The sequence below is a fragment of the Oculina patagonica genome, chromosome 5 (genome assembly GCF_052425735.1).
Source record: "Oculina patagonica isolate OP01 chromosome 5, crgOcupat, whole genome shotgun sequence".
NCBI lineage: Eukaryota > Metazoa > Cnidaria > Anthozoa > Scleractinia > Oculinidae > Oculina > Oculina patagonica.
In genome coordinates this window covers 29,386,196-29,413,697 of record NC_135762.1, presented here as the reverse complement: position 1 = coordinate 29,413,697, position 27,502 = coordinate 29,386,196, and the positions used below count along the sequence as shown (strand labels likewise).

Sequence of the window (27,502 nt, the reverse complement as noted above, 5' to 3'; positions counted from 1 at the left end):
CAGTAATAACCATCAACTACCAACAACTACCAACAATTACAAAAAATAGCGATAACTACCATCAATACACCGAGAAAGCGACAGTACAATTACTATTACATAAGGTATATAGCTCGGGTGCACTCGTGGCTTTCTACCATGAAGTATATACCTTTTCCAGTTAAATTTATTTCATGCAAACTGGCTGAGAAAAGTGTCCTTCCGTGAACTTTGAACAGCTCTTTGAATGACTTTATTGACAACCTGTTTACACCTTTCACGAAGAATGAACCACGATGTATTGGCTAAGTTCATCGCGCCTCAAAGCAACAGTACATGTCAATTGAGATCAATCGAAGGATCGAAGTGCAGCGAGGAAGAACAAATCCTTCAAAAGAAAGCATCTGTGTGTCGATAAGTGGCATGTATGTAGTATTACTTTCTTGTTTCTTAACTTTGATGTGCCTAAATGTTAAATTGAGCGAGCTTTTGAAGAAAATCTTTCGCTGCTATTTTTACATTTGCTATCACAACATTGCCGAATTATATCGGCTCTGAAAACGCTACGAAAAATGTTTTAACTGCCTTTTCTTCGCCAATATTTTGATTGTTATCTATAGATTTATGCTTGATTAGCTATTTCGTACCGATTTTATGCCAAAGTGAGGCAAATAAATGGCTTCTGTGTTTCGGTGAATTTTGATGAAATAGCAAGAAATCGTTAGGTCACGTGTGTTTAGTTCCTCAATACTAATAAAATATTGAAGTCCCCAGACATTTTGTGGCATTTTTGTGAAGTTTAGAGATGGATTTCATTACCCATGTAAGAATAATGTATATAAGTTGTTGCTCGTGGGAGATATTGGGCACTAGTTAAAGGCTATTTCCAACAGTACGAAATTTGTACCTTCCAAAAGACCGTTTGAGGAGAAAAAATCAAATCAGACGGTTGAAGTGAGTTTTTGTACTTAAAGCCTAATTAACACAGAATATAATGCAGTGAATTTTATTTTCAGAAGTCTTTTTTTCTTGTGGAACTGGTCAATCAAAGTCAGCTAATTAAATATGCATAAATTAGTGAAAAATGGCCATTTTTGCAAAAGGTGCCATAACTTGAAGGGAATAAAATGTTTTAAGCTGATGTTTTGTCACAGTAAATAGCTCACCATACCCAGCATTTATGCTAAGTTTGGGCGAAATCGGTGATATGAGCTGTATCACATGTTGCCTGGTCCTCTTATGGACACACTCTTAACTTCCTTGTTGCTTAAGGTAGTTTAAGGTGATGAACAAGCTAACGGATCGATACACCGCGTGAAATAAACGATTGAGGTTGAGACCAAAGGAATAAAACTGACTGAATGTGTGTTTGGTGAAGTACTGTAATGGCTGAAGAACGAGTTTTTTAGCTTTGATTTGAGAACTATGTTTTATGCAGTCCCCTGTTCAACATGTTCAGGGGAACGTTTTATAACTGCGTTCACGGTAGCAAAGAAAACACATAAGGAAATCTTGCTGTTCGCTCACTCAATCAAATCAAAATTTTCAAAGAAAGCTTGTTCCTGTGTAATAAGCAATTCACTCACTTAAACGTGACTGACAAACTTATGAACATAACTTTGCACATAGGCTAAATGAGTATTTCCGTTGTTGACTAATAAGTAAAGGAAGGTTCGGCTTTAATTAATTGGCTCACTGACTCAAGAATCAATACATATATTCTACTTGGACGATTCAAAGAAACAACCTGGCATCAGTTCAAACTTCCTTTCCTGCCGAAGCGAGTGGACGTGCTGAGGATGATGACCTCGTGTGGTGAATTATCTTTTCACACTTTTAGCACTTTGTAACACATCAACCCTGACTCAAAAAAAAAAACTGAACACAACTCTCTCTGATACTTGAGACGGTTTGTGACTTTTATGTTCTATGAGAACAGCCATTTGTTATATTGAGAAACCATAAATAGAAAACAACTCCTTACTTCCTTTGAAAACAAGTTAACATATTTGCACATGGACGTGCAGTTGCATACAATTACACAAACAAAAGAATACAAAACTGATCCATTAAGGTTATATCAGATCTATCTTCTATAAGAAAAGACGATTTTGTCTTTCCTTAAAAACTGTGTACCTTAACTTCTGCTTAACATTTTAGTTGCAGAACCATGCCTCTAGTTAAAGCCTGCATATATAAATATATATTTTTACAATATGCTTTAAATATTTCTCATTTTTAGATATTAAAATGAAATATCATGATTAGTAGAAAGCATAGGAGGTCTAGTAGCCGATCTCTTACTAAATAATAAGAATACTTTGTCGAAAACTTTAGGTAGTGATAAGGCAAGTAATGATGGTTTTTCTTTTAACCGCAGGTTGAATTTAAATGCACTCGACCAAATCTCCTATAAACAGCTCATTTTAATTGTTTGAATTGTAATCGAATTGTTACCACAAAATACTGAAGAACATTCTGGAAACAAAACTTTCTTCCTTTTTCGTTAAAACTATGCAGCTAAATTCCTTAGTAATAATTATCACAAATATCATCTCGTGATTATGGCTATCATTCTTTACCTTGACCTTCTGGAAATTTCGATCTCGTCACTAGAACAAAAGAGATATAGATTTTTTTTTTTACATAGACCCTAGAGCCACAAACAAAAATTGATGTTTACATTGCAGTTATTTTTACATGTTGATATGACTCGTCATCGTCAAAAACGGACGTGGAAAAGTAGACCATAATACAGACTTTAAGTAACCTTGGTCAAACCGTGTTATAACTGATAACTTACTGCTAAGAAATAAAGTTGTTGTAAAGATTTTTTGCGGGAATAGTTTGTTCCAGTTGGCTAGAGATGTACACCACCGTCTGTAATCACAAATTTGAAAAACACCTATGAATTTAAAGCAGTATGAAAACTTGGTTTGGATAAATGATGAAGCCACGATTCAATGGCATCAAACTTTGCAACCTTGTCCTGGAAGTAATATTTGCCTTTCCTCTCCTTGTCTACTTCAGCGTTGGAAAAGTTCAACGTCTGTGATCACAGATGTGAACAACACTTTATGAATGTAAAGCGATCTAAAAACTTGGCTTCGATAAATGTTGTAGCCACGTTTCAATGGCATCAAACCTTGCAACCTTGTCCGGGAAGATATCTTTGCTTTTTCTCTCTTTGTCTACTTCAGCACTGGCAAAGTTACTACAAGCGATTGACGAAACAGAATCGCAAAACGAGCGCGCATCGTCATCAACGTTCATATCATAGCTAAGAACTGAAGTGATCGGACTGTTCACCCAGCGATCCATTTTTGGCGGCAGATCGTGTGTCGATAGCTTTTCGTTCTTGTTGCCGTATTTTCTGTGAAATGAGTGGTCCATGTTGTAAACTTGTTTTTGTGACACTCTTTCGACGCTCGCCAGCTGTTTGACAAACTTTGTATTCTTTTCGTTTAAGTCATGATATCGTCCGAGAGATGTTTGACTAAGAAGGCCGATGGCATCGGTATCACTGAACGATTTGGAAGGCCTTTTGTCCATTGATGCTTTTGGTCTTGCACTACCACATAGATGTCGAGAATAGTCTACGGAATGTGTCCTCGTCCTAGAATGACTCGAGAAATTCCACGTTGTAGAATCCGTTGTGCTCATATTTGATCCAAAAATCGTTGTGGACAACGAAAAGCTTGCTTTTACTGCCTTTTGCAAGTTAAAAACCCTTTTCTCTCACTATAAACCACGTTGAACCACCTTACTACCGCGACAGTTCATCTGGTTATTGTAAGGGTTTTTCGTGTTTCTTTATCGCTAAGGCGTGTTTGAAAAGAATAGAAATTAATTGAAGTGAGCTCTCACCAGAAAAATGCGAGAGAACAAAAGACGGTTCTATATTAAGACTTGGCGGGATCCGTCTTCCGTTACTTTGACAACGGTAGGGGGTGAAGATCAATTAAGCTTCGCCGCTTGCAGCGACTCGAGAGACGCGTGCTAATATCGATGCTAATAAGCAGTTAGTTTAGCTTTGTTTTATACTATATTATGTGTAAGGTTTAGAGGCCAATGTTGAAGCAAATTGCGCTTTCCCAAACTCCATGACTGGAAATTACTTATGTTGGTTAGTAAAAAATGTGTCCCTACCAAAAGATGAGAAATGTTTATAATTTGCTTGAATAAATCTCTGGTCCTGAAACACGCTTTGACAATGTATTTTTTGTTTATCGATACAAGGGCTATTAGAAGTTTTGAAGTTGGTCCATTTTTCTTCTAAGCCCTTCTGTTATACCTTAAGGGTGCTGTTGTTCAGTGCCCCATTTCGACCCCTTTTCCAGTAAACCAAATAGCACTAAATTGTTAAGCTAACTGCGCCACTGTTATTGTAAGATTTACTTCTCTGTTATCTTATGGAATATATTTATGTGATGGCAGGTATAAATAACTTGCAAGTCGACGCAGGTTGAAAGCTTGTGACTACTTGGTGTCGGTTTGACCGGGCCTTTAAATGGCTGTATGATTCTAGTTTTCTACTTCGAGCTTCTTTTCTTTTATATTAATCCGAGTGTTAAGGACCCTACTCAGTAATGAACAAAATAGTTTATTTACACCAGACATGCAAGAATAAGGCCTACACCCAATTTTCCTCAAGGTTCGGCAAAGCTGGAGGAAAGGGGTTGTTTTAACAAGTGATAAGTTTTATTATTAGCCTTTTTGGGATTAATCTTGACTACTAGCTTCAATTTACAAAGTGTTGTTATTTTACTTAAAGTTAAATTTGGTTGAATACAGACAAAACTTGGCGAAACGAAACGAACTGGCAATTAAATCAACAAAGAGTCCACGAGGTAACATGCATATTAAATTGTCTGGCCTATAAATAACTGGTGATGATAGTTTACCAGACCGGAACATAACAAGCCCCAAAACCGCAAATATTGCAGGAACATTAATGAACTTTAACCAGAACCCAAACAAAACACACAGTAAAATAATAGTAATGCAAAAGCAGGGATGGATTGATCACTGATGAAGTAGCTAGAAGTATCGAAACTCCTTCACAAAAACGTTTAGAGTTGATTATTTTTTCACTCTCCTCAGTTCCAAAAGTGTCACTTATAATAAGACAATTATTTCAGTTGTTACTATATATAGTCCGATTTCAAATTTGGAAACAAAACGCCGCATGTGCTTCAGTATACTGGTTTACACCGCCTAAATTCAATCAAACACTTGCCTAATGTTCAGTTAACAACGGACGCGACGGAAGACGAGATCAAAAGATCAACTGATTTATACTGAGAATTTATATCACCAAGCCCTTACGACAAACGGCCATTATAAAGCGATGTAGTGAAGAAATTATTCTACATGACACGAGCGTGGGACAAAGAAAAAAATCTGAGTCCCCGACGGGAATCGAACCCATGGCCTCCCAGATACCGGTTGGGCGCTCTAACCAACTGAGCTACGTGAGACTCGCTGTGAGCTAGGCCATTTACTAGGTTGATAAGTGACACGCGTCCTGCATACTGCTAGGATCAGCAATGTCGAAATCATCAAATTTGTAGTAAATAATAAAGATGGTAGATTTTAAGCTCGGTGATAAATAGTGAAGAAATTATTCTACATGACACGAGCGTGGGACAAAGAAAAAATCTGAGTCCCCGACGGGAATCGAACCCATGGCCGTATGTTATTCTGTAGTCATTGTAACTGTCTGACACAAGAAAATAAAATAAAAAAAAATTAAAAAGGTCAATTCTGTCGATCGCTAAACTGATAAAATAAGTGAGACTACCACTTAAAGTTTCAAACGTGAAAATTTTAATGGCATTTTGAAGTTCGCGAGAGAATTCTAATTTCATTGGCAGGAAATAATTATGAACGGAACAATAGAGTTACGTTAGAAAATTTACAGCTAATATAGTAAGAACTGATGTATTTTAAAAACATCAAGTTATCCCTTAACGATTTAACGAAGAGAAAAGGTTAAATACATAGCAGGATAGAGTATGCAGATATATACAAAAATATAAAATATCATTGCACTTTTCTTATTTTATCCGCTAGTTCGAGCATTTATACCTGATGTGATGTAAACTACTTGTAAACAAGGTCACATACTATTTGTATTTAAACCCAATGGAGCTTTATATTACGATTGTTGTCAATGATTTTTCTTAATCTTTCCCAGTCTTTTTAAAAATAATCTCTGTTTTTGTTTGGTCTATCACATACTCTTTGGTGTTTTTGTACATCATAAAAATGACTTAATAAAACATCAGCATATAATGCAGCTTCTTAAAATTATTCGGAGACTTTCTCATTACGCCGACCGAGTCTCGACAACTTTCAAAAATATACTCCCGGCCTGTAACAGCGCAAGTTCAAGGAAGCACCTCGCGAATTTCGAACCCCACAAATATTCAATGTAGTCTAAATTTTACAATTTTTACAATTTTCTACTATCTTTATCTTCCAGAGTTTACTATGCTTGTTTCGTTGCAGTTTGTTATTGTATCTCATGGTGGATTTCCAATGACGCGTATTTTTTTACGTGCGTGAAAAAATTAGAGACAATGTATGAACGACTTGAGTAAACGTTAACGCAAGTCGTTCATACATTGTCTCTAAATTACGCGTCACTGGAAATCCACCATCAGAGCCGCTTTTTACGCCATCTTGAGGTTTTCTTGAATACGAAATATATTTTATTTTCTACAATGCAAACTGTCCTTTCACCAAAGGTTGTGATTGCATAATTATTAAAGACTGCACTAAATACAAGATCAATATTCTAATTGGTGAGCACGACATAATTACTCAGCGTTCAGCTGTTAAAGTTATTTTTGGCAAAAGAATAAAAATGGGCATTCAACTGGAGAGGTTAATAACATAAGTAACGACCGCATTGCTGGAGTTTTTTAAGTCCTCTAAGCTCGGCCTAATACTGTTAAAAAAAATTTTTCTGATGCCATAGTTCAGTGCACCTCCTTTCGAATTTCATCTCGCAGTTTTCTTTGAAACCAAATGACTCAAAATTCGTCCATTAACTTAACTTGAGCTTGTCGCTCACAATGTGCTGTAAAATCTATTCAATTTACATATTCACAAGTCGAACTAATTACATTTAACCTATGCTTTCCAAAACTGTCAGTCGTCTTTTTCCCTTGTTTTCCACGCGGGTTTGAGTTAATGGTATTCTCATGTACACGAACCTCACTGGCCTGTAGTTGTAAAGGCACTTTAATCAAAAGGCACTCCGGGGCACTGGCAATCAACCAAAAGCTTTAGGCACATCAATCAAAAGCTTTGACTCCATTGACGTGCTTCGGCCTTCTTACCTATAAGAGGGCCGCTACGAACACGTGGAATGGAAGACGGAGTTAATAAATTGTTATTCAGTTCACCGCTTGATCCAGAGTTACAGCTGGGAAGAGCCGGTGGTGAATCTGTTTTGTCTACCTTCAAAACAGGCAAACTTATTCGTCTTTGTCGAGGTCTCTGATTCCCGCCCATATTACCTCCAATATTTTCAAACATCCATCCATTGGCTTCGGTTTGCGTTAATGGTGTAGTAGAGCTCTTCTTTACTGTACCAGGTTCCTTCGTGAACACTGGCATGCGTGCCTCTAAGTTCACTTCACGTTTTGCTACTTCAACTCGTCCACCCTCGAGAAATTGGTCTGGTTTTAAGACCATCTGGGAAGGCAGCGAGGTTTTTCTTCGGCGATGCAATCCAACAAAACCCGTATTAGCTGAGCTTGATATTTCCTGAGTAACTGGCGTATCGCTGGGCGATACGGCTTCCGAGATGGCTGGAGTCATGGCATGTCGTGGAAGGTAACTGCACGCCGAATGCCGGCGACCACGGGTTGTTTTCGCATTGCTTATAGATCCTCCAGCAGTTAACGTTAAGTCAGGGCCTCTCGCTTCATAATTTTGCTCCTTAGTCTCGTTCAAACATGAAGTTTGCTGAAATGGTGAGGTATTCGAGTTCATCACTGTTTTGCAGTCAGCCAATATTAAAAACAAAAAACATGAATTCATTTCGTCACGGACAAGTTGGCCCTTTTATTGTTCTTGCCTCCGGCTATTAAACCACCAATTTACTTCTTTTACTTACAGATACATTTGTCTACCGCTGTGTTGACTCAGTGTGAATAAAATCCTTAAATGATATTAAATTTGAAACGGGCTATTAAACACACAGAAAAACCATAGAAGAGCTAAAGTTCGAGGGGTACTACAATGCATCAATCTAATGTCCTAACACTCCACTATTTTACATAAGTAATCTTAAATGTCTGGCCCACGTTAAGTTGACCTTTTATATTTTAGCTGGGTATAATTAATTTTGCTTCAAGGTCAACCCAGATGTCCTTATCGCCAACAATTGTAATAATGCATTCATGGATGGCTGCATTGTTGTAAAGTTTGGAAAGCGCTACTCAGAAAAATTGCAAAATATGCAATCTCGATTTACGTCAAAAAAGGTTAAGTGTTGCTGTTAGCGTTTTAAGTGATTCTGTATCATTCTATTAGGTCTTCAAATACAAAAAAAAAACTAAATTAATGGATGCCCTGTGATCGCGAACAAAAATTGATAACAATCTTAATTAAACCGTTAATACATCAATAGTATAGCCAATGAAAATACCGTTAACTTGGCGAAAAGGACTTACGTATTTAGCCAAAAAGAATAGATGTCTATGATTGTAATCAGGATTGAAAGTTTTATGGATATGCCTTCGTAACAATAAAATACAGTTATATTCCTCAGTGTAAACTGGTTAAAAAGTGTAAAATCATTTGCAAGGGTTCATTGTAACGCATTTTTAAAAACAAAGAAACGTTGTTTCCAAAGCATTATTGCTTGTAATGTTCATGGGTGAGCAAACCGGTGGGAAGCAGGTGAACAGTTTTTCTTGTTGCGCACCCCTCGCTTTTGGCCAAATAAAGCCGCGTGTTTTAGGTCCGAACCATATATCATATACCATATGCATTAACCAATCCAAAACAATCATGACCCAGCTCTTGCGGATTTCCTTGAGCTTTTTCACGATTGCCCATGACACCATCTGTTGCAGCGAGTCCAGCGGTCGGGAAACGCAGCGGGTCTTGGCGATTCAAGAGCTTGAACCAGGAATTTCTGGTTTCGGTTTGATTATGCGCGTAAAACAAGTTTCAACAGCCAATCAGATTTGGCCGCTATTTTGGCCGGCTTTCAGTCTAGCCCAGAGCCCAGAAGTCTTGATTCTTGGTGCTGACCAAAATGCTGGCAGCCTACGGGGACGAGACTGTTGCGAGACTTCAAGTTGCTCCGATATCAGTTTTTATTTAAAACTAGCAATGGTATATTGCAATTCCTGCGTTTTGATTAACAGGCAATGGTTTACTCGGGCGGATCCAGACCTTCAGCTAAAGGGGGCCGCTTGACTATGAATATTGAATTCTGCGAAGAAAATTCCGGCACTTCAAAGAAAATGCGTTATTTCCAAAAAATAAGGGGAGGCCCGGGCCCCGCGGCACTTCAAAGTGGATCCGCCACTGGTTTATGAGCTCATATACCATTGACCACAAATATGGTAGCCAATACGCGTCAACGAAAACAGCTAGGGAGCTCAAATATTCTTGCAATTCTTTGGGTGTTTTTAATAAAACAATTATTCCACTCGCGCTTGTTGGATATGACATCGTTATAGCCAACTTGGCGCTACGCGCCTCGTTGGCTATCTACCATCTCATATCCAACGCGCGCTCGTGGAATAATTGTTAAGTATAACACTCCTCTAACGCTATTCAGGTAATTTTCCCAGGAAAATCCGCTCGGAAAATTGTGGCCGCTATGTTTTGAGATAGTCCTTTCATTCCGGTTGGTACGCCCGACAGAATATTCTGTACCATTTAGGGTTTCATTTCTGATTTTTGGAAAAACATCAACGTTCCCCATTTTTTAACAGTCATTCAACCGTTTCTTTTTTTCAGAAAACGGTAAACAGTTATCATCTCACGCCAAATTATCTGTTAACCAAGATGCACACTTGTTTTACTTCATGTGACTGCTTGTAATTAACAAATTAAATAAATTTATCCCGCTTCTAGCTGAAGCTAAGAAATGTCTTTGAGTTTAACTTTAATCAGTACAAAACTACCCTTTGTATAACTACTGCCAAATCCACTTGAAATGGCTGTCATATTCTTTAGCTGCGAAGTCGAACTTTGTTGTTTTATTACATGTAAATACAGTCTGACCGAAAGTTTGTCAACCTGTCTCCTAACCCTAAATAAACTCAGATAATGGTGTTTTTAAATGCATTCTAAAAACAGATTTTCTAAGATTTTTTTCCTGTTTAAAAGTTTCGTGATCGTCTCACTCGTGCCATTTACATAATTGTTAGTTTCAGGAATTGAACACAGCCACCAGCAACACAGAAATCCAATGGATTTAAGAGCCGATTGTAGTCGACATTTTATGAAAAACGTGAAAACTCTTCATAAAATTTTTCGGTAGACGCGGTACGCGTGTTTTAAAGATACGAAGGCCCGTTCATACTGAAAATCGTTAAAAAAAAAACTCAACGGCATACACACATGTAGTGTCCATGTTTTATTATATCACGCTTCTTTTCAGATCTGAATGAAAAATTATTGTACAATGTGTACAGCACAAGTTATTTGAATTCGTCAAACGCCAAACCGGCCTGAAGCAATAAGAGGAAGCTATAGTCAAAGCGTCTACACGTATTTGGACCGCTAGGTGTCTCTTTACGCATGGTCTTCAATAATGAAACTCTCGTGCTAAAAATTACGAGCAAGTGATTTTGCAACAGAGTCGTTCGCTGCAACGTACATATTATATCTGGCTAGGCTCGGCCCTCGAACACCTTGTCCATTGTACATTGGCTTTTCATTTCCAGCGATATTTTCACTTCTTAATTCAGGCATGTAAACTTTTTACGATGTATAAGAGTTATTTATTCCACTTCGCTAAGCCAGCGTTTTATGCTGTCATTTTTTGCATAGTAAGCCTGTCGTCTTTCGCCGCGTTTTGTTAAAGGGCTTTCCGTGCTTGTGCACCTTATGGTAGAAACAGAGTCGCAATACGACCTTGTACCTTGGCTTATAGCAGAGCTTTCTCGGCTAAAAATCTGTTGCCAAGTTTCCTCTTTTGGCAAAACTGCGATCCTGTTCGCTACTGCATTGCTTCCATCACCATTATCCTCAGTTTTTTCGGCCTCGGCCGTCTGGTCATCAGCCTCGTTTATTTGACTTCCAAGAGACGTAGAATATTTCCGTAGCCCTTTCGATTCGCGCGTAAACACAGACGGGACGTAGCCCCCAGAAGAAGTTGGATTTTTTCTTTGTCCAACGGCCAAGCAATTTGGTAAAGAACTCCTGCGATCAAGTCTTGATTTCCACAAGTTGTACGATGGAACTTCCGTCGATGAAATTGTCTTTTCATTACGAAACGATAAACTATCTAATCCAAGTTCAGGCGTTGAATCCCTCCTTGCAAAAACACGATTTCTCAAGGTTTCTTGATAGTTACTGTTAGCTGCAAAGTTTCTAGACAATCCTGGCTTGTGGATCTTTGTTTTGGGTTTACTTCCACTAGCGTCCATGTTATTCCGGCCTATGAAATAATTTTACTCCACGAAACAGTACAACGCAAGTTTTGTTTGTTGTTCGATTTTGTGTTGGCCTTTTACAGTGTCCAACGTCAGTCAAGCACTTGAATGGTTTCCTGGCAGCGATGAAGTACGCTATTTTGTTTCTTCGAAGTTTTCTCTCCGATTCGATTCCGTCGCAAATTTCAATAACCTTGGCTGAAAACGTTTGTTCTTAGCGCCTTATTTGCATTTCCAAGTTTTAACGCTTCCTTCATGCAAAGCAATTGCAAATTTAGAAAGGATTAGCGTTCTATATAAAACTGCCACGTATTGGCATCGAATTAATGTTAAAGGACTTTACGCTGTCTATTCCACTTTCTTCAAAGAACTGAAAGGCTAAGTCGGTAAAAACGGAAAAAGAAATCGCCTTCACATGTCGCCTTTAATCATACTACATCAAGGCCGAACGCTGTTCAACAGCCGTAGCTAAATAAACTCAGTGACACAAAATGGGAAAACAGCTTGTGAAGTTTTGTTATTAAATCCTTCAAGTAAACAAACAGTTTTGCAATTGACGTAGAGTTAATTAAAGCTCTTCCAAAGCGAATGTTCATTTTGTGGGCGAAATTGACCAATTAATTTTTTTTGTTGAAATCGACGTTTGCTAAAAATAATTCACCAACACAATTGCAAGTAATATTGTCTGCTATTTATGGCGAGTTCGAAAAAGGCTCTAAATCCTGTTTTTTGTTGTCTCCTTGAGAAATAATCCTTTAATTGTGGATAACCGGTCGAACCGGAACATTAATGTCGGATAGGTTTGCCTGTGTTTTTGCAGTATTCACTAATTTTATTCGGTGTATGGTAGAAAAACAAAGTGGGACAGAATGTGCAACAGCTAATTTGCCATTTTACCTGCCAAAAGCAAACATCGCTTTGTTTAGATGTCATTCCTTTTTCTTAAATTACAGCAGCTTTGTATGCATGGATTAAACAGTACATTCAGTTCGTAGCAAATACATTATGAAAGGGCTTTTTTGTCGGCGTTCTAAGGATGACAATAAACCTTGTCTTGTTCGTGATATTAATTCTCGGAATCCCAGGGGCTACAAGTCGGCGCAAGACGAAGTAAACCGCGCAGCAGAATCGTCGCTCCAATTTTGCTGCTCGGTTTAATTCGTCCCGTCTCGAGCATGGTTCGGTGTAAAATGTTATCGAACACTACACTTACAAATCGAACAAAACTGGACGCTAGGTTGAATTCAATTCCGGCCCGGTCGTATTGGTTAGAAAGGTTGTCTGCGACTTAGTTCGATGCACGAACAAAAGTTGAAACCAATCTTTCGACTCATCAGTTCGTTTTCTGCAAAATAGTTTCGTTCAATTTTCTTTCATTAATACGGGAAGTGAGAGTAAATTTTAAACCATGCACAGGATTCGAAAGTGGTGCAAATAATCGAGCCTAGTTTTCCGGCATTAAGGTCGTTACACACGAGGTTCTAGTCCCTGCGACAAGTCCCCTCGTGTGTTTGCCGACCTTTATGTTTTCAGGGTTTTTTAACAACTTAGCATATATAGAGCGAACTAGAGGCAAGAGTTCTATGCGAGGTTTTTCGTACCTTGGTGTCAAAATGCTCAGGAGCTAACTTTAATATCTGTTAACACATTTAATAAAACTAAAGTCACTTATAGAAAGTTGAGTTAGCTATACTATGAAGCCCATAATGGAAAGGTGTCATATTTGCGGTAATCTGGTAAAACGGACTAAAATCGGATTACGATTCTGGGAATATTCTGTTAAGAGACAAAATGAGGACGACAGACGATATACAACAACATCATTTTTTTATTTAACTTATTATTATTTCTGTCACTCATACTTGCTACACTATTTTAAAACGAGAAAACATTTTATAGAAATAAATTAACCTTTCCCTCGGTCGGTAATAACCCAGATTCAAATAACTTAGTATGCATTATTATAATATTCTCGCGCTAAAAACATCTACCAAACTATCTTCTCTCAAAATTCTAGGCTATCATTTACATTGAAATGTCTTAGTCAACCACAACAAGGGTTTGCAAAATTGCAAACCGACGCCTTACAACAGAATCGCATCTTGGACAAATGCAAACCATCACTTGTTCCTTCAGACAATTTACTATAAGTCCAGTATGAGTGAAATTTCTCTTGCGGTGGTATTGAGCCTGCGACTCAGATGTTCCTTTTGTCACCAGATGGCACACGTGATCCGAGAATGTTCATCACATGATTTAGCCACATCAGTCCGCATTTAGGACAGACCGCCATGATGGTTTTCATATTGTATTGTAAATTTAAACATTGTTCATAAAGGGAGTTAATCGATAATTTTCAGCCAGTTTTTCAGCAGGTTCGCTGATCTCAGACGCGTTAAGAGTTTAACTACACCTGCAGTAATTGTCAACAATCTGGCTCGATAATGACTGAAAATATATTAAAGAATAATTTTGACAGAAACACTTGTGTTGCGATCTGAAATATGAAAACCAACATGGCGGCTTTCGTGAATACAGCGTATTGTCACGCAATCTGTTCATTAGTCTTCGAGCCTCCTGTCACTGTATCTTGAGTAACTTGAAACGGCTCGAAATTAAAAGGCCTCCACATCAGTATCGTATTCCTCGGCCTGTTCGCCCGTGAGGTCGATCCTGGCATAATCGTCTGAATCGATTGACTTGCAAAAGTGGATGGCGTACTTTAGCTTCTCACAAAGCACCCGCTGACAAGAGTATCGCGGCATCTTCAGAAGGAAGAAACAAGTGTAGGATTCGGGCAGGTAGTGGTCTGGGGGAGAGTACTTGTCAAGCACCTGAAACGAAAAGTATACAGTATCCAGGTCACGTTAAAGGGTTTAAGTAGAAACTTGTTTTGCAGTGATTTTTAGTAGGTCAAATTATTCTTCAAACTTTCTCAGACCAGGCAGCTAATACAGTAGTCTTCTTTGAAACCTGTTTCATAAGTTTATGAAAAGCCCTGGATCTACACAGTTATATTTATTTGCTAAAAAATGCGACGTGATAATTATGAGCTAAAACTTTCACTCTTCTTTAGAGAATAAGAGCTAAAACGTTCACTCTTCTTTGGCCCTAAAAAGAGCTTACAAAATGATGACGATGAAGATGATGGTAAAGACAATGATGATGACTTAAAATTATTTGTGCATATGGTCTGGATGGATATATATGTAGTGTTGCATTAATAGTTGTGAAACAACTTAATCTGTTACAACGGTCATGTAATGTTTTGGTCGATAGATCCAGTGAGACCTGCGAAAGTCACAGAATTTACATAGAGAGGGTACAACCAAAACAAAGAAACATTTCTCCCATATCCTGTAAAATTTGAAATTTAGGCATAACAATATTTCAAACAATTCAACGTCAACCTGTCATAAGAGTGGAGGTTCCCTTTAAGGCTTGCTACCTAAAATCCAGTAGGCATTTACAAGTTAACCATTGAAATCTATTCAATTAATGAGCGTATGTGTGCCAGCAAGCAACAACTTGGCATAGTATTTAGGTATTGCATGAAGAGCTTACCTGAAAAACGAAGTCTCTGCCACGGAAATCCACGATAGTTCTCGGGAGTCGAGTTCGTCCCCAAACGAATCGAAGAAACAGGGATCGCTCGGCGTTAGAGAAACTCTCGAGTGTCTCCCAGAACCAACGAACCAATGGGGCGCTAGCGTCCACTCCCTTGTACGTCACCACGGACTTCAACAGGTCCAGAGGAATGTCGGGACTACCGCATACCATCGTCTCCAGTTCAGGGCCGGTAAATAATGAAAGCAAGGGAACTGGAACGACTCGTGCCATGCCTTCTCGAACTGCGGATATCTGAAGGTCAAGAGCACACGATTCGTCAGTCAATGTGAAAACAAGCAAAAGCACAAAGAGCAACAACTTTACTGTGACAAATTGCGTCATAACATTTGTTAACCCAGGACAAGGGAGAATGAGAGCAAAAACTTTCACTCTTCTTTGGCGTAAATTTTTTGTTTAAATTTCGCGAGAGTCGACATGAGTTTCCACTTGCGCACTGCAAACTCCCCTCGGGCTTTAGTGCAGCTGGAATTCAAACGAACCACGAAGCTTAATAAGAGTAGCGCTTTGACAGAGTGTAAGAACTACAATCATTGACAAAATTCGTTGGCACACCCACCCTCTTCCCCCCGTTTCAATGTTAGATAGCCCAAACTCTTTGTGCAGTGCGTTTCAGTTTGCGAACAAAAGTAGGTAGCAATTGAAGGCATTATTTTTGGCATGTTACGCAACATTGTTAAGGGGGAGAGGGGGGGGGGGGGGAATTACTTTATGTTTTTTATGTTTCAAGTAAGAAAAACAGCAATTGCACCAAGGTTATGTCAATGACCGTAGTTTTATCAAATAGACAAATACCTGTAAATCAAACTCGTGCAAGCGATAGTGGAGCGCTAATCTCACATATTCCTCTCTGTTGTCCAGTGTGATTCTCTTGATCTTGTTATGCAGCTGTACCTCCTGACCGCTGGCGCTAGGAGTACTGAATGGCATCTCCATGGCTTCAAACGCTTCACGTTCCATGTCCCGGATGCACATTAGACCTGGTACGTAATCCTTGTCGATTTCAGCCAAGTCGGTCACTCGCAACGACATGCCTGAAAACATAAGAGTATTAGCAGCATGAAGATTATTATATCACCCAGCAAGTTTTTTAACACGTTCTCTGCAAAGGTGCATATCGGAGAATTCAACAAGTTATTCGTCGTTCTGCTGTCTTTGAAGGAGAAAACTTTTTTCCCTCCGACGTCTCCTTTGGATGACCGAGTCGGCCAAAATGATAACGTAACAAAAGGCAAATTAGAGGTTGAGGAGAAGAAGGGAGTCGCGATGTTGCTCCCCTGGTTAGCCTCGTACTATGGCGAGGAAAGGAACACACGATTAACAGCCCGGGTTCATCTTACCTGCAAACTGCTGCCACACAGGCTCAGCAAGATTCAAGCTAAGCGGGCTGCCTGTACGGATAGCAATCCCAATCAACACTCCTAGAAACTTGAACATGCTGAGATGAACAGGAGAAGTGGCATCTGGGTTTAGAATGAAGCAGTCTCGGTTTGCCCCCGACTCGTCTCTTCCGTTAGGTGTCACAATCAGCAGGGGGAGGGAGCCATTTTGAAGCTCGTCACACATCTCTGCGATGGATTCAGAGTAGCCGCCTCCACAGTCGTCCACGCTCTCGCCGATGAACTTGACCTTCCACACTCGGTGAGGAAGGAACAGGCTGTCGGGACCAAAATTGCTCATCTTGGAACAAGCTTGGCCGAATACTGACTTGGAACCGTCCGGGCCGGTTAGACCGCCTTTAGACCGGAACTTCTTGATCTGAAGAGAGGAACGCAAGGAGAAAAGTTAAGTAACCACGCATTGTTCAAATTTTAAGCAGTCGCCCTGGAATAAGGGTTTTAAGGACTACGAATTGTCTTCAAATTGCTTTCAACCTCAATACGAGAACGTCAAATTCAACTTCAAATTCCTTAAAAATTTTATTTAGATCCTTATAACTCCGATTTTAACCAAACATTTAAGTTTGTTGTATTGAGCCAATCTTCTCCTGGAAAATTAACTGAATTAGAGTCCATATGGATAAGTAAGTTGCGTACTAGTGAACCTGATGGCCTTAATAGGGTTGATCCGTGTGCTCTGCGCACCGGTGTTACTTCATTATAGATCTTAACACACCCTATACATGTACTGTACTGTAATATCATGTTACTGATCGTTGCTATTTGAAATGTATCTACACTGACTGACGAGGACCGTTAAGGTCGAAAGGCCTATGTAGTTTATTTAAATCGTAGCTGTATGGCGCTCCAAAATTTGTTCTTTTTAGTATATCTAACGTAAAAATGAGGGTAGAATAGGGATCCCAAAAGAGCCAAAGAGCAAACAGCGAGATAAAAACTTTAATGATACATAACTCACCTGTATTCGGTTTAGTTCTATTACAGGACCGTGTTGCCTGTCACGAACCATAGTTGTTTGAACAACTTTACGGAAAGCTGCCTCCTAAAACGTGATAAACAAAGAAAACGTTATAATTATAACGTCTGAATCTCGAAGAGCCTTTAGTTACAGTTCACTTTCTGAGATTAATTCCAACCATTGTTACCATCCATTTCAATTATTCCTTGCGTATTAAAGCCTTGATTCGTATTCAACACTGTCTCTTTCGTATGAAAACGTATAAGGTAGATGGCGCCTTAGTCCGCGTGATTCGGACTGTGCAACATTGGCGTTCATTGCGCGCAGTTTCCAAGTTGAACCGTGTGTCCATCTATGCAATTGAGGCGTATAACATTGCAGGCAACAATTAAGAAGTAGTGAAACGGTAAAGACGAATCAATGCTGGACAAGTTGTAATTTTGTTGCACGCACTGCTCCAAAACACCCTCTTCGATTCGTGTTACTTCCTGTACGCGCGTTTGTTCTTGAATAACCTAGACTGTATGGTTTCCGTTAGTTGATGCTTTGCTCACGCCAAAAAGACATCAAAATGGCCATTCCTTACCTTCCCAGACGGGATCAGTACACCTCTTAAACCATCCAGCGCTACCAAGGTCTCTTGACCCAGATGATCCTTAATACGAGGCTGCAGGTCAAACAAGGCGATCGACGAACACACAAGCTCGGAGAAGTGATGGAGTAACATAAGGCGATTCCGTAATGCCCCCAGGGGGATCAGCTGTAGGTGGTTAAACTCCATGGGGACTTCCCTGGGGAGGCGACCAGCATTGGCGGGCTTTGTAGTGGACCAGGCAATAGTGTGAGCTGAACCACATGCCACTCGGTTTGTTTGCTTGCCCTGAAAAAGAAACGAAAAAGGTTACGGCATAAGCACCGTTTAATTTAATTTAAACAACCGCTTTCCCAACTGAGTCGTTTTCTACATACTCGCAAGGTTACGAGTGAAAAAAAAGTGTTGTTTTAGGTTAATGGCAGAAAAAGCACTCCTGAGCACTTCAAAAGGTTTTTGTGTTTTCACGGCGCCAAAATGTCATCACTGTTGTTAAACGACTAAAAGTGACTTTGAAGCGAGTGTTATCCAGGCTCCACGCAGTCAACTGTAGTTTTTCTGCCCTTACAATGTATCTCAGTTTTATCGCTAAAATGAACATAATTGTTCGCAGACTCGCTGTTCTGTCTATTAGTTTAACTGCCTTTTTTCAGCATTTCCAAAATCCGAGTTATAATATCTCCTGATTACTTGTTTACACTGAAGTAAGAGTCAGTCTGACCTGTACAGTACTACGTCATCCAGCTCCGGCTCCAATTTCGTAACGCAACGGAATAAACAAAATTTCAAAACGAAACAAAGCGTTAAGTGGGCTCACTCCATTCGATGTTTCGTTCAACATGGGTTGTCCGTTTATCCGCTAATGTTTTGTGTAACACACACGATGTTGAAAGAAATCGCTTCATCGTCGAGCCGGGGCTTTACACATCGCTCTCGCAAGGACAGAAACAAGCGTGGGATGACAGAAGTCTGCTTACACTGACTATGTTAAAAAAATCAGTAGAGTCACCTGTAAAGCTGTGACCAGCCGTGGTCTCTGGATGGCATTTGTTGACCCGTCCCCAAGCTGTCCTTCGTCATTATCACCCCACGTGTACACCTCACCCATGTCCGTGCATGCCACGCAGTGCAGGGAACCTGTTGCTATAGCAACCACTTTCTTGTTTTGCAGGGCTGCCACTCTCTTGGGACGTCTCACGTGATCATCTGAGCCATGCCCAAGGCGGTAGTAGTCGCCTTTACCCCTGAGAGATAAAACAATTTCAGCGCCATGATCAGCACAAAATTCTCTTTACTTCTTGGCATATATTTTTTAACACTTTACTCGGGAGAATTTGCTTACGACCTGCCTTATTGGTCTTGTTAAATACAAGCGAAGTAAAAACCGAAGAACGGACATCAAGGGAAGTAAATAGCCAGATGTAACTGGTGAAAGCGAAGAAAGAGGAAATAAGAGGAACGCCAGACATTAACGCCACGGGTAGAGGTGGTACTCTGCTCTAACCCGGAGCGACTACTAAAGAATCGTAAATAAAAAATAAACACGACTAGTTCAAACTAGTTCCAGTTTTTTCATATTGTATACGCTATACAGGAAGTCGCTTTAAAATCAGAGAGTCATTAGATTCCTACTAACAAAATTATTGCAAAATGCTTCAGTTAATAATAAAAGTGTACATGCAAGTTCAGGTTATTTCGTTTTATGGTTTCAAGGGCGTTAAGCTTCATTTATCTTCCAATAAGACTTATATTTCAACAGCATTGCATTGTCTAACGCCGTAAATAGATCTTCTCGTTAGCAATCATTTAAATTATATTTCACACTCGTTGTAATTGTCAGACACGAATTTCACGTGTACTTACCAAGTATAAACAGCACCAGACTTGGTCAGCGCTACAGAGAACTGTGAGCCACACTCCACCTTGCACACCCCAGCTCTCATAAGTGACTCCACCTTCATTGGAATCTTACACCCGTCACTTCCTCCGCGGCCAAGCTTGCCGTAATCTCCATCACCCCATGACCACACACAGTCATTATCAGTCAGACACAGGGTCTGGGCGTCACCGCTCCCGCAAGCTACGTCTATCACACGCTGTCCGCGTAAGGCTTCCACCAGCTTTGGCAGTACTTGATCGTCGCTGTCGCCATGACCCAGCCGTCCGTACCTTCCCTTGCCCCAGGTGTACAGCTCACCGCTATTTGTGATGCAAGCGCTGTGGGAACCGCCGCACGCGATGTCCACGATAGATTTGCCGCGCAGGGCTTCTATAACGCGCGGACGATCACAGAGGCTACAAATAAAGAAAACGGAGTTTGCAGGATTTCTCGTGTAACTGCTTATATAAGTTGCTCATCACTAAGCTATCTTTTTTAAAACATAGGGTGGGTCAGAGCTTTTCCACGGTTAAGGTTTAACTACTCATTTTGACACTATGCAATGTACAGAGATTGTACCTTTTTGACAAACAATTTTCCAGTACTTTTCAAGGACTCTTAAATTCACATTCACCCTTACAATCCAAGATCTTAATATTATTTCTCCTTACTGTCTGCACATTTCTTAGTTGAGTTTAACAGATTTCCAGGACTTTCTAGGACCAGTAGTCATTTTCTAGGACTTTCCAGTCCTGGAAAGTGCACCAAAAAAAAATTTCGGCTTTCCAGGACCCGTACGAACCCTGAATGTAGCCAAATTCTTTTAAAGCAATTTACTTTTCTTTTCTGTTTGAGGAGAGCGACCAGACTACTATAATGGCAGTAATCTGGGTGAAAGATTTCATTCATTACTCGAGTTTAAAGGAATAAAAACGACTGGACAAATTTATTATAATAATGCAGACAAATAAATGCAGAGAGCCGCCCTTCGTATATCTTTTCCCTTTGTTTTCGGTTTCCCATATGTTGTAAAGCTCTGGAAACTAGTCCAACGATTTCCATATTTTTGTAAATTTCAAGATGTATACGATGACTATGCGAATAGTATAACGAGACAAAAATAAATATGGACTAAAATACATTGTATTCAAACACAAAGCATTTTCTCCCGACATACATTATTATAGGAAATTAGCGCTTGTGTTAATTAAGGTATCTGAAATTAACGTGACTTAAGTGCCACTGTCAGAGAAAGTGTTCCAGACCTTGGAAGTCGGGGTCAACCGATTTTCCTGAAACTTACTGCAGAAGTTGGCCTTGATGAGATATTCTAAAAGCCATTTGGGTTTGGTTTTCTGACTTTTACTTTCAAAGTTCCAGGGGTGGTCCCATATTGAGCCTTCAAATCATGAAAAATCCTGCTTTTGAAGGAGTAAGTTTGCACTTGTATAAAATCAAACACACAAAACCTTTTGACTAAATACTTGTAGGCTGTGATACTACTATAAATGCTCTTTCATTTCATATATGCTGATTTGGCATAGAGGGTTCTGACAGTGTGAGGCATAACACGAAATTTGGCCAACTTTTGATGAGAAAACCACTACCCAAAATTGCCAAAATTTAGATGTTCATATTTTTTAACTGCCTAACTAGAAAAAAAGGACACTTATATCAGGAGTTATCCCAATGCATGTAGAACAAAATTCAGTTGAGAAAAATTTGGGCCGTGTAATGTTTTAGTTCTTTAATGACCCATTTTGAAGCACACCCTGACCTAATTTGCATATTGTCAAAACCAAAAGTTTAGCATTCATACTTATTTTATTTATTGTTAAACACTTTAATTTGCCTTGGCGAGGCTTAAAGTTCTTAGAAAAGCTGTTGTTAGCAGTAATAAGACGAGTAAACATAAATTTTGACTGTTAAAATTAGCAAAAATTAAAAAACACAATACTGAAAAAATCAGTTTGTTCCCCTCCAAAGCTTGTTCCCTAAAATATAATGTGCATACAATACAGGAGTCCGTATAACGTCTACGTAATAGTTTACTATACTAATAAATACACTTCTTTGAAACATATCCATGCTGAACTTGCTAAAACTTAACTTACCAAAGCGTATTAAGGTGACTCGATCGAAATAAATGACGTGCTGTATGCCGGTCAAAAATTTCTAATAACTTCGCCATTTCTGACTCGATTTCCCTGAAACTTTCGCATTTTACTCGAAATTTATCGTAGATTAACACGCACGTCAATATGTCGTTGTAATGATCGCGAGTTTTGCGCGATGTTAACTTTATTAAACACACCAATTTGGATAAAACTGCTATTTACGCAAAACTGAGCGCTAAGATTTCGTTTAAACTACTGCAATTATCTAATTATAACATCTTATTATGACTCTCTAAGTTTCCGAAAAATCGTTGGAACAGAAACCTCGATACAATTTGATCATCAAAATATTAATCTCGGGCAAACTTCGAGGCTTGGAACGCTCAAGCGCTTCCACATTTCGCCCAAAAGTACCGTAACCAAAGACAAAGAAAGTTCAATGCATCAGTTTTGACAGCTCCAAATCACATTCAGCTATTTGCAACGATGAAAAAGTTTGAGCAAATATTATAAACTCACCATTTGCGTCAAAATGTAGGAAGGTCGCCAAATTTACGTTTTTCTAAATTACATGAAAACTAACCGTACGAATTGCTTAAAAGAACCGGAACATTAAATTGAACATCTTACACAAACTTTACGCTGCTTTACGTTTCTGGAGCTGCCTTGATTTGGATGAAATAATGTTTTAAAAAGAAGCACTGCTCCAACTCTCTTGTGAGCACGGCCATGTTGCTGTTTGAATTCTACAACAAACGCTATGCAAATTTCCTTGAAATTGACGATAATTTGAAAAATTTGCATATGGATAAGGGGGGTGCATTGAAAGTGTTCGGTTGCTTCATGTTCTGATGTCAGAGGTGTCCTTAATTTATGCCACATAAAATTTGAAAAGGGTTGGTACTAAAACTGAAATTAAGACATTGTAGTATGTGTATTGTAATTCAAATAACGCCGTCTTATGGCGTAAAATGCACCCCCCTTATCTATGTGTAAATTCTTCAAATGCTCACCAAACCCAAAGCAATTTGCATAGCGTCAACGAAAGAATTCAAACAACAACATGGCCGTGTTTAAAAGAGAGTTGGAGCAGTGCTTCACTTTAAAACATTATTTCATCCAAATCAAGGCAGCTGCAGAAACGTTAAGTAGGACAAAGTTTGTGTAAGATGTTCAATTTAATGTTCCGGTTGTTTTAAGCAATTCGTACGGTTAGTTTTCATGTAATTTAAAACAACGTAAATTTGGAAACCTTACTACATTTTGACGCAAATGGTGAGTTTATAATATTTGCTCAAACTTTTTCCACGTTGCAAATAGCCGAATGCGATTTGGAGCTAACAAAACTGATGCACTGAACTTTCTTTGTCTTTGGTTATGATACTTTTGGGCGAAATGTGGAAGTGCTGGAGCGTTCCAAGTCTCTAAGTTTGCCCGAGATTAATATTTTGATGATCAAATTGTATCGAGGTTTCTGTTCCGACGATTTTTCGGAAACTTAGAGAGTCATAATAAGATGTTATAATGAGATAATTGCAGTAGTTTAAACGAAATCTTAGCGCTCAGTTTTCTGTAAATAGTAGTTTTATCCAAATAGGTGTGTTCAATAAAAGTAACATCGCGCAAAACTCGTAATCATTTCATCGACAAATTGACGTGCGTGTTAATCTACGATAAATTTCGAGTAAAATGCGAAAGTTTCAGGGAAATCGAGTCAGAAATGGCGAAGTTATTAGAAATTTTTGACCGGCATACAGCACGTCATTTATTTCGATCGAGTCACCTTAAACGTTCTTATAGTAAAGGTAAATTTCCATATCTTTGAAAATCGTGCGAGTACAAACATCCTACGGCCAAATCGTATTTCGCAATGATCGCTTCATTCTGCATTTGATAACAGAAGTCCTTAATAGTCCCTTACAATCAAGAAACGTTTCTGAAGCCGCTCAGTTCCTCGCCATTATGCCATAGTTTTGCTATTTTGGTTGCACGCTGTTCATCCGCCATTTTGGATATGGTCGCAAGAGAACTGGGGCGAGAGTCGCCTGGCTGAAAACGTGTGGACCCAACGTTTTTCAAACGAAACTTCCATAGAACTCATTAAGATACCTTTAAAATGTACTGAGAAATTATTTTTGTTTTCAAATTAGCCTCTTTTGACGCTATGTTATAAACTTGTTGACATAATATTAAGACTTTTTCATTTTGGTCGCATTTTATTAGACCTAGCCCCCGAGACCTAGCCTGGGAGGAACAATTGATAATGCGACACAAACCAAATGGCTTATTAAAATCATTCTTATAATGAAATGAAACAAGTATCAACACGTGTTTTATCTCTGGTGTCGAGTGAGGGCCATTAAAATATTCTCTTTTCGGCAGATTACACTTCAATAGGGTATAAAGGAACTACATCACAGTTGAAAAAAATGGCAATTTTTTAAAGTTTTTCGTCATAATCAGGCATTAAAAAAAACATCTGTGTTTTTTCTCAGGTTTTGATAACTTGCAGAATTACTCTGTTGCCATTTTTTATGTGAGAAAAAATATTATTTTTAGACAAACTTCAATTTGGAAGTAATTGAAAAATGGCTAAAAAACCCGTGGCTGATTGCTTGATCAAGAGGAGTGTACGTAAACGGCAGTGTCTCCTTAAAACATGCATGAACTTTTACTCTGCACTCCACAGAGGCCTCTTCTTTAATTTTTTGTAAGGGCTGGGAAATGGGGAGAGGTGAAAAGTTAGCGCGAGCCTGAGGAGTGAAAAACAAAAGCGCTCGGGGACACTGGGAAAGAAGGAAGGAAAAATCAATAGTAGTGCCTTCTGTCCTCAAATCCTAATATAAACGCTAACCATATCCGCATAATGTAATGTCACTTATATTAGAGTAACCGATGCAGGGCTGTCACTAATTTTTCAAGTAGGTGGGGAAATAAAAAATGTAGCCGGGGAACAAGATTTTTCTGTTGTAGGTTGTTGAGGGGGGAGGGGGGGGGGGGGAGGGCTTAGGAAACAACAAAAATTGTTCCTAATACGAATTTGTTTTTATGCGATTTTTACGCCATGGTAACTTACAACTTTCTCTTTCTCGATACCATTCGACAAGAATTTGACAAGTTTTCGAAATTTATCGTTTATTATGGGATTTGAAACGGCCTGACTTGTGACTAATGGCGTGACAGAAAAGAGAAGTTGAGGAAGACTGGGAATGAGTGAAAGTAACTCGTAACATGGCGTCGGGAACGTGTTGGGAACGTCAAACTGGTTTGTTTTTGTTTGTTTTTTTCTTTAACCAAAACCATTGCTTTGAGAAATTCACACAACAAAACTTTCTGCACTTATGTGGAATACTCAGACAAGCCAATGTTTTGTCATACAAAGTACGTGTAATAACGCATACGAGCCCTGTAGGACTGATCTGTGTTTATTGACATGTTGCTGATTAAACAGCATTATTGTAAAACAGGCAAGAGGAGAACACACATAATGTTGCATTAGTTTACAGTTAACTGATCGCCGATTTTATTTGTGTGGAAAGTGTTCATAGTTCAACTATGGAAAGTCCATGTGTGACTATTACTGGGCCACATGCGTCTTGTGCAATGTCCTTCATGCATCATCCAGGTCACTTGTCGATTCGAAAGTGAAATGCTGAAGCCCAAACTGTTGTTTCTTCAGTTAAACATAATCTTACCTTAAAGCACAGCCAGAAGATAAGAAGGGATAGAGTTTTATTCGTTTATCCACTTTTACCCTCCGTTTTTTCAATGACATTTTCACGCGGAGCCGGAATCTCCGACAACAAGAGAATCCGAATGAAAACGTAAACGTAATGCATCAGTCAATTCTAGCAGTACCCATCCCCCCCCGGGCAACCCCGGGGCATTAATATTTGCTAATGTTGCCCGTCCCGAGGGTGGGGCATTTGCGTACCTCGGGTTGACCCCGGGCATTTGACGTGGACAACGTTGCAGATTAGCTAGTTCACGAATGACTAGAGAAGCTCGTGGATGTTCGTGGATGTTTTTAAAGGTATATTTTCTCAATTTTAGATATTTCTTCATTGCTAAGAAGCAACAACTTGTATTATATTCTTATATCACCTATCGAGAGATTGAAAACAATTAACCCGGGAGCGGGGCATTTGCCCGGTTCCTTCATCCCCACCCCGGGAATTTGCCAATTTTTTTTTAAAGAAATGCTAATGCCCGGGGGTTAGCCCGGGGGGGGGGGGGGGGATGGGCACTGCTGGAATTGACTGATGCATAAACTCACCCGCTTTCAAAGGAAGATGACATTGTTCAATATTTACGCGTTTTCAATCACAGCCTCACATGAAATGTCAATCGCTCTCTTTAAAAGGTGACAAATAATTTGAATTAATAAACTATTGGTTTGTTTTTTATTCACAATTCAGTTATTTGATGTATTTTTCACTTTCCATGTTTTGGTTTTGTATCAAAGTAGCCGGGGCTCAAACTCGTTGTAGCCGGGGAAAATCCCCGGCCCCCGGCCCTTAGTGACAGCCCTGCCGATGTGCTTTTTAAGCAAACGGCAATGGCTTGCACGACTCGAGGGCTCGCACATTGTCAAGATTCGATGGTAGGCTCTTACCGATAGTGCTCGTAAAAAAAGCATTAAATGCTTAAAGCAGTGCTCGTTTATTGCCAAAAAAGTGCTAAAATAATGCTAATTTTTTTTTTTTAAAGTGCTCGTGGTTTACATAAAAATGCTCCCTCTTTTCCGATTTTTTTAAACATAGAATATTACATTTTTCAGATTTTCAGTAACATTTTTCATTTTTTTGCCTTGGCTGTCTGTCTTCCATTGTTCCTCGATGAAAACGTGGATGACGCCATCTTGTATCGAGTGTGATGGACTGGGTTTTTAGAAGGAAAACGCTGACCTATCAAATCTATTCCTCAGGCCTCCTCGGCTCCTGTGACTAAAATGAGGGCAAAATGCATCTGGGTTCTGGGAGGCTTTGGACGCCATGAAAAAAGTCAGATTGTGCTTTTTAACACAAAATTATACAAATAATCAGTGGAAAATCCAAAATAATGCTAGCAGTGCTTTTTGGGATAAAATGTAGAAAAAAATGCTCGCGAAGCCAAATAATGCCAAAAAAAGTGCTAGCACTATCGGTAAGAGCCTATACGATGGCGTTTGCCTATAAGGGCCTGTTTACATGGAGAGAGGGTGCCCCGGCTAACCGAGTTACCCGGCTAGAAGGGATGAAACATAGCCCGCCTTAACATGCAGAATTCACAGCCCTTCTACCCGAGTTGAGACAGCGTCAGTAAAGCGTGTCAC

General features: G+C 39.3%; 3 protein-coding genes across 3 annotated transcripts in view; all 3 read right to left on the bottom strand.

Moving 5' to 3' along the window:
• Positions 1–2,387: 2,387 nt before the first annotated feature.
• LOC144653640 (uncharacterized) lies at positions 2,388–3,855 on the bottom strand. The gene is made up of 2 exons (XM_078513689.1): positions 3,054–3,855; positions 2,388–2,884 (listed from the first exon to the last, which is right to left on the bottom strand). The coding sequence occupies exon 1, from the start codon at positions 3,640–3,642 to the stop codon at positions 3,073–3,075; it is 570 nt and encodes a 189-aa protein (XP_078369815.1). The 5' UTR covers positions 3,643–3,855; the 3' UTR covers positions 2,388–2,884; positions 3,054–3,072.
• A 2,092-nt stretch (positions 3,856–5,947) lies between these two features.
• LOC144654842 (uncharacterized) lies at positions 5,948–8,266 on the bottom strand. The gene has a single exon (XM_078515062.1). It carries the CDS (start codon positions 8,032–8,034, stop codon positions 7,288–7,290), a length of 747 nt encoding a protein of 248 aa, XP_078371188.1. The 5' UTR covers positions 8,035–8,266; the 3' UTR covers positions 5,948–7,287.
• A 5,159-nt stretch (positions 8,267–13,425) lies between these two features.
• LOC144654267 (E3 ubiquitin-protein ligase HERC2-like) overlaps positions 13,426–27,502 on the bottom strand; it is a 62,541-nt gene continuing 48,464 nt past the window's right edge. The window contains exons 50-57 of the mRNA XM_078514349.1: positions 20,056–20,487; positions 19,202–19,436; positions 18,187–18,480; positions 17,601–17,684; positions 16,583–17,000; positions 16,038–16,276; positions 15,180–15,476; positions 13,426–14,449 (exon numbers count right to left, since the gene is read on the bottom strand). Coding sequence (XP_078370475.1) covers positions 14,231–14,449; positions 15,180–15,476; positions 16,038–16,276; positions 16,583–17,000; positions 17,601–17,684; positions 18,187–18,480; positions 19,202–19,436; positions 20,056–20,487 — 2,218 coding nt within the window. The 3' untranslated portion in view covers positions 13,426–14,230. The remainder of the gene's footprint in view (positions 14,450–15,179; positions 15,477–16,037; positions 16,277–16,582; positions 17,001–17,600; positions 17,685–18,186; positions 18,481–19,201; positions 19,437–20,055; positions 20,488–27,502) is intronic.

Bases quoted from the DNA above. Each gene is read 5' to 3' on its own strand.
- LOC144654842 (XM_078515062.1), bottom strand. From the start codon at position 8,034: ATGAATTCATGTTTTTTGTTTTTAATATTGGCTGACTGCAAAACAGTG.
- LOC144653640 (XM_078513689.1), bottom strand. From the start codon at position 3,642: ATGAGCACAACGGATTCTACAACGTGGAATTTCTCGAGTCATTCTAGG.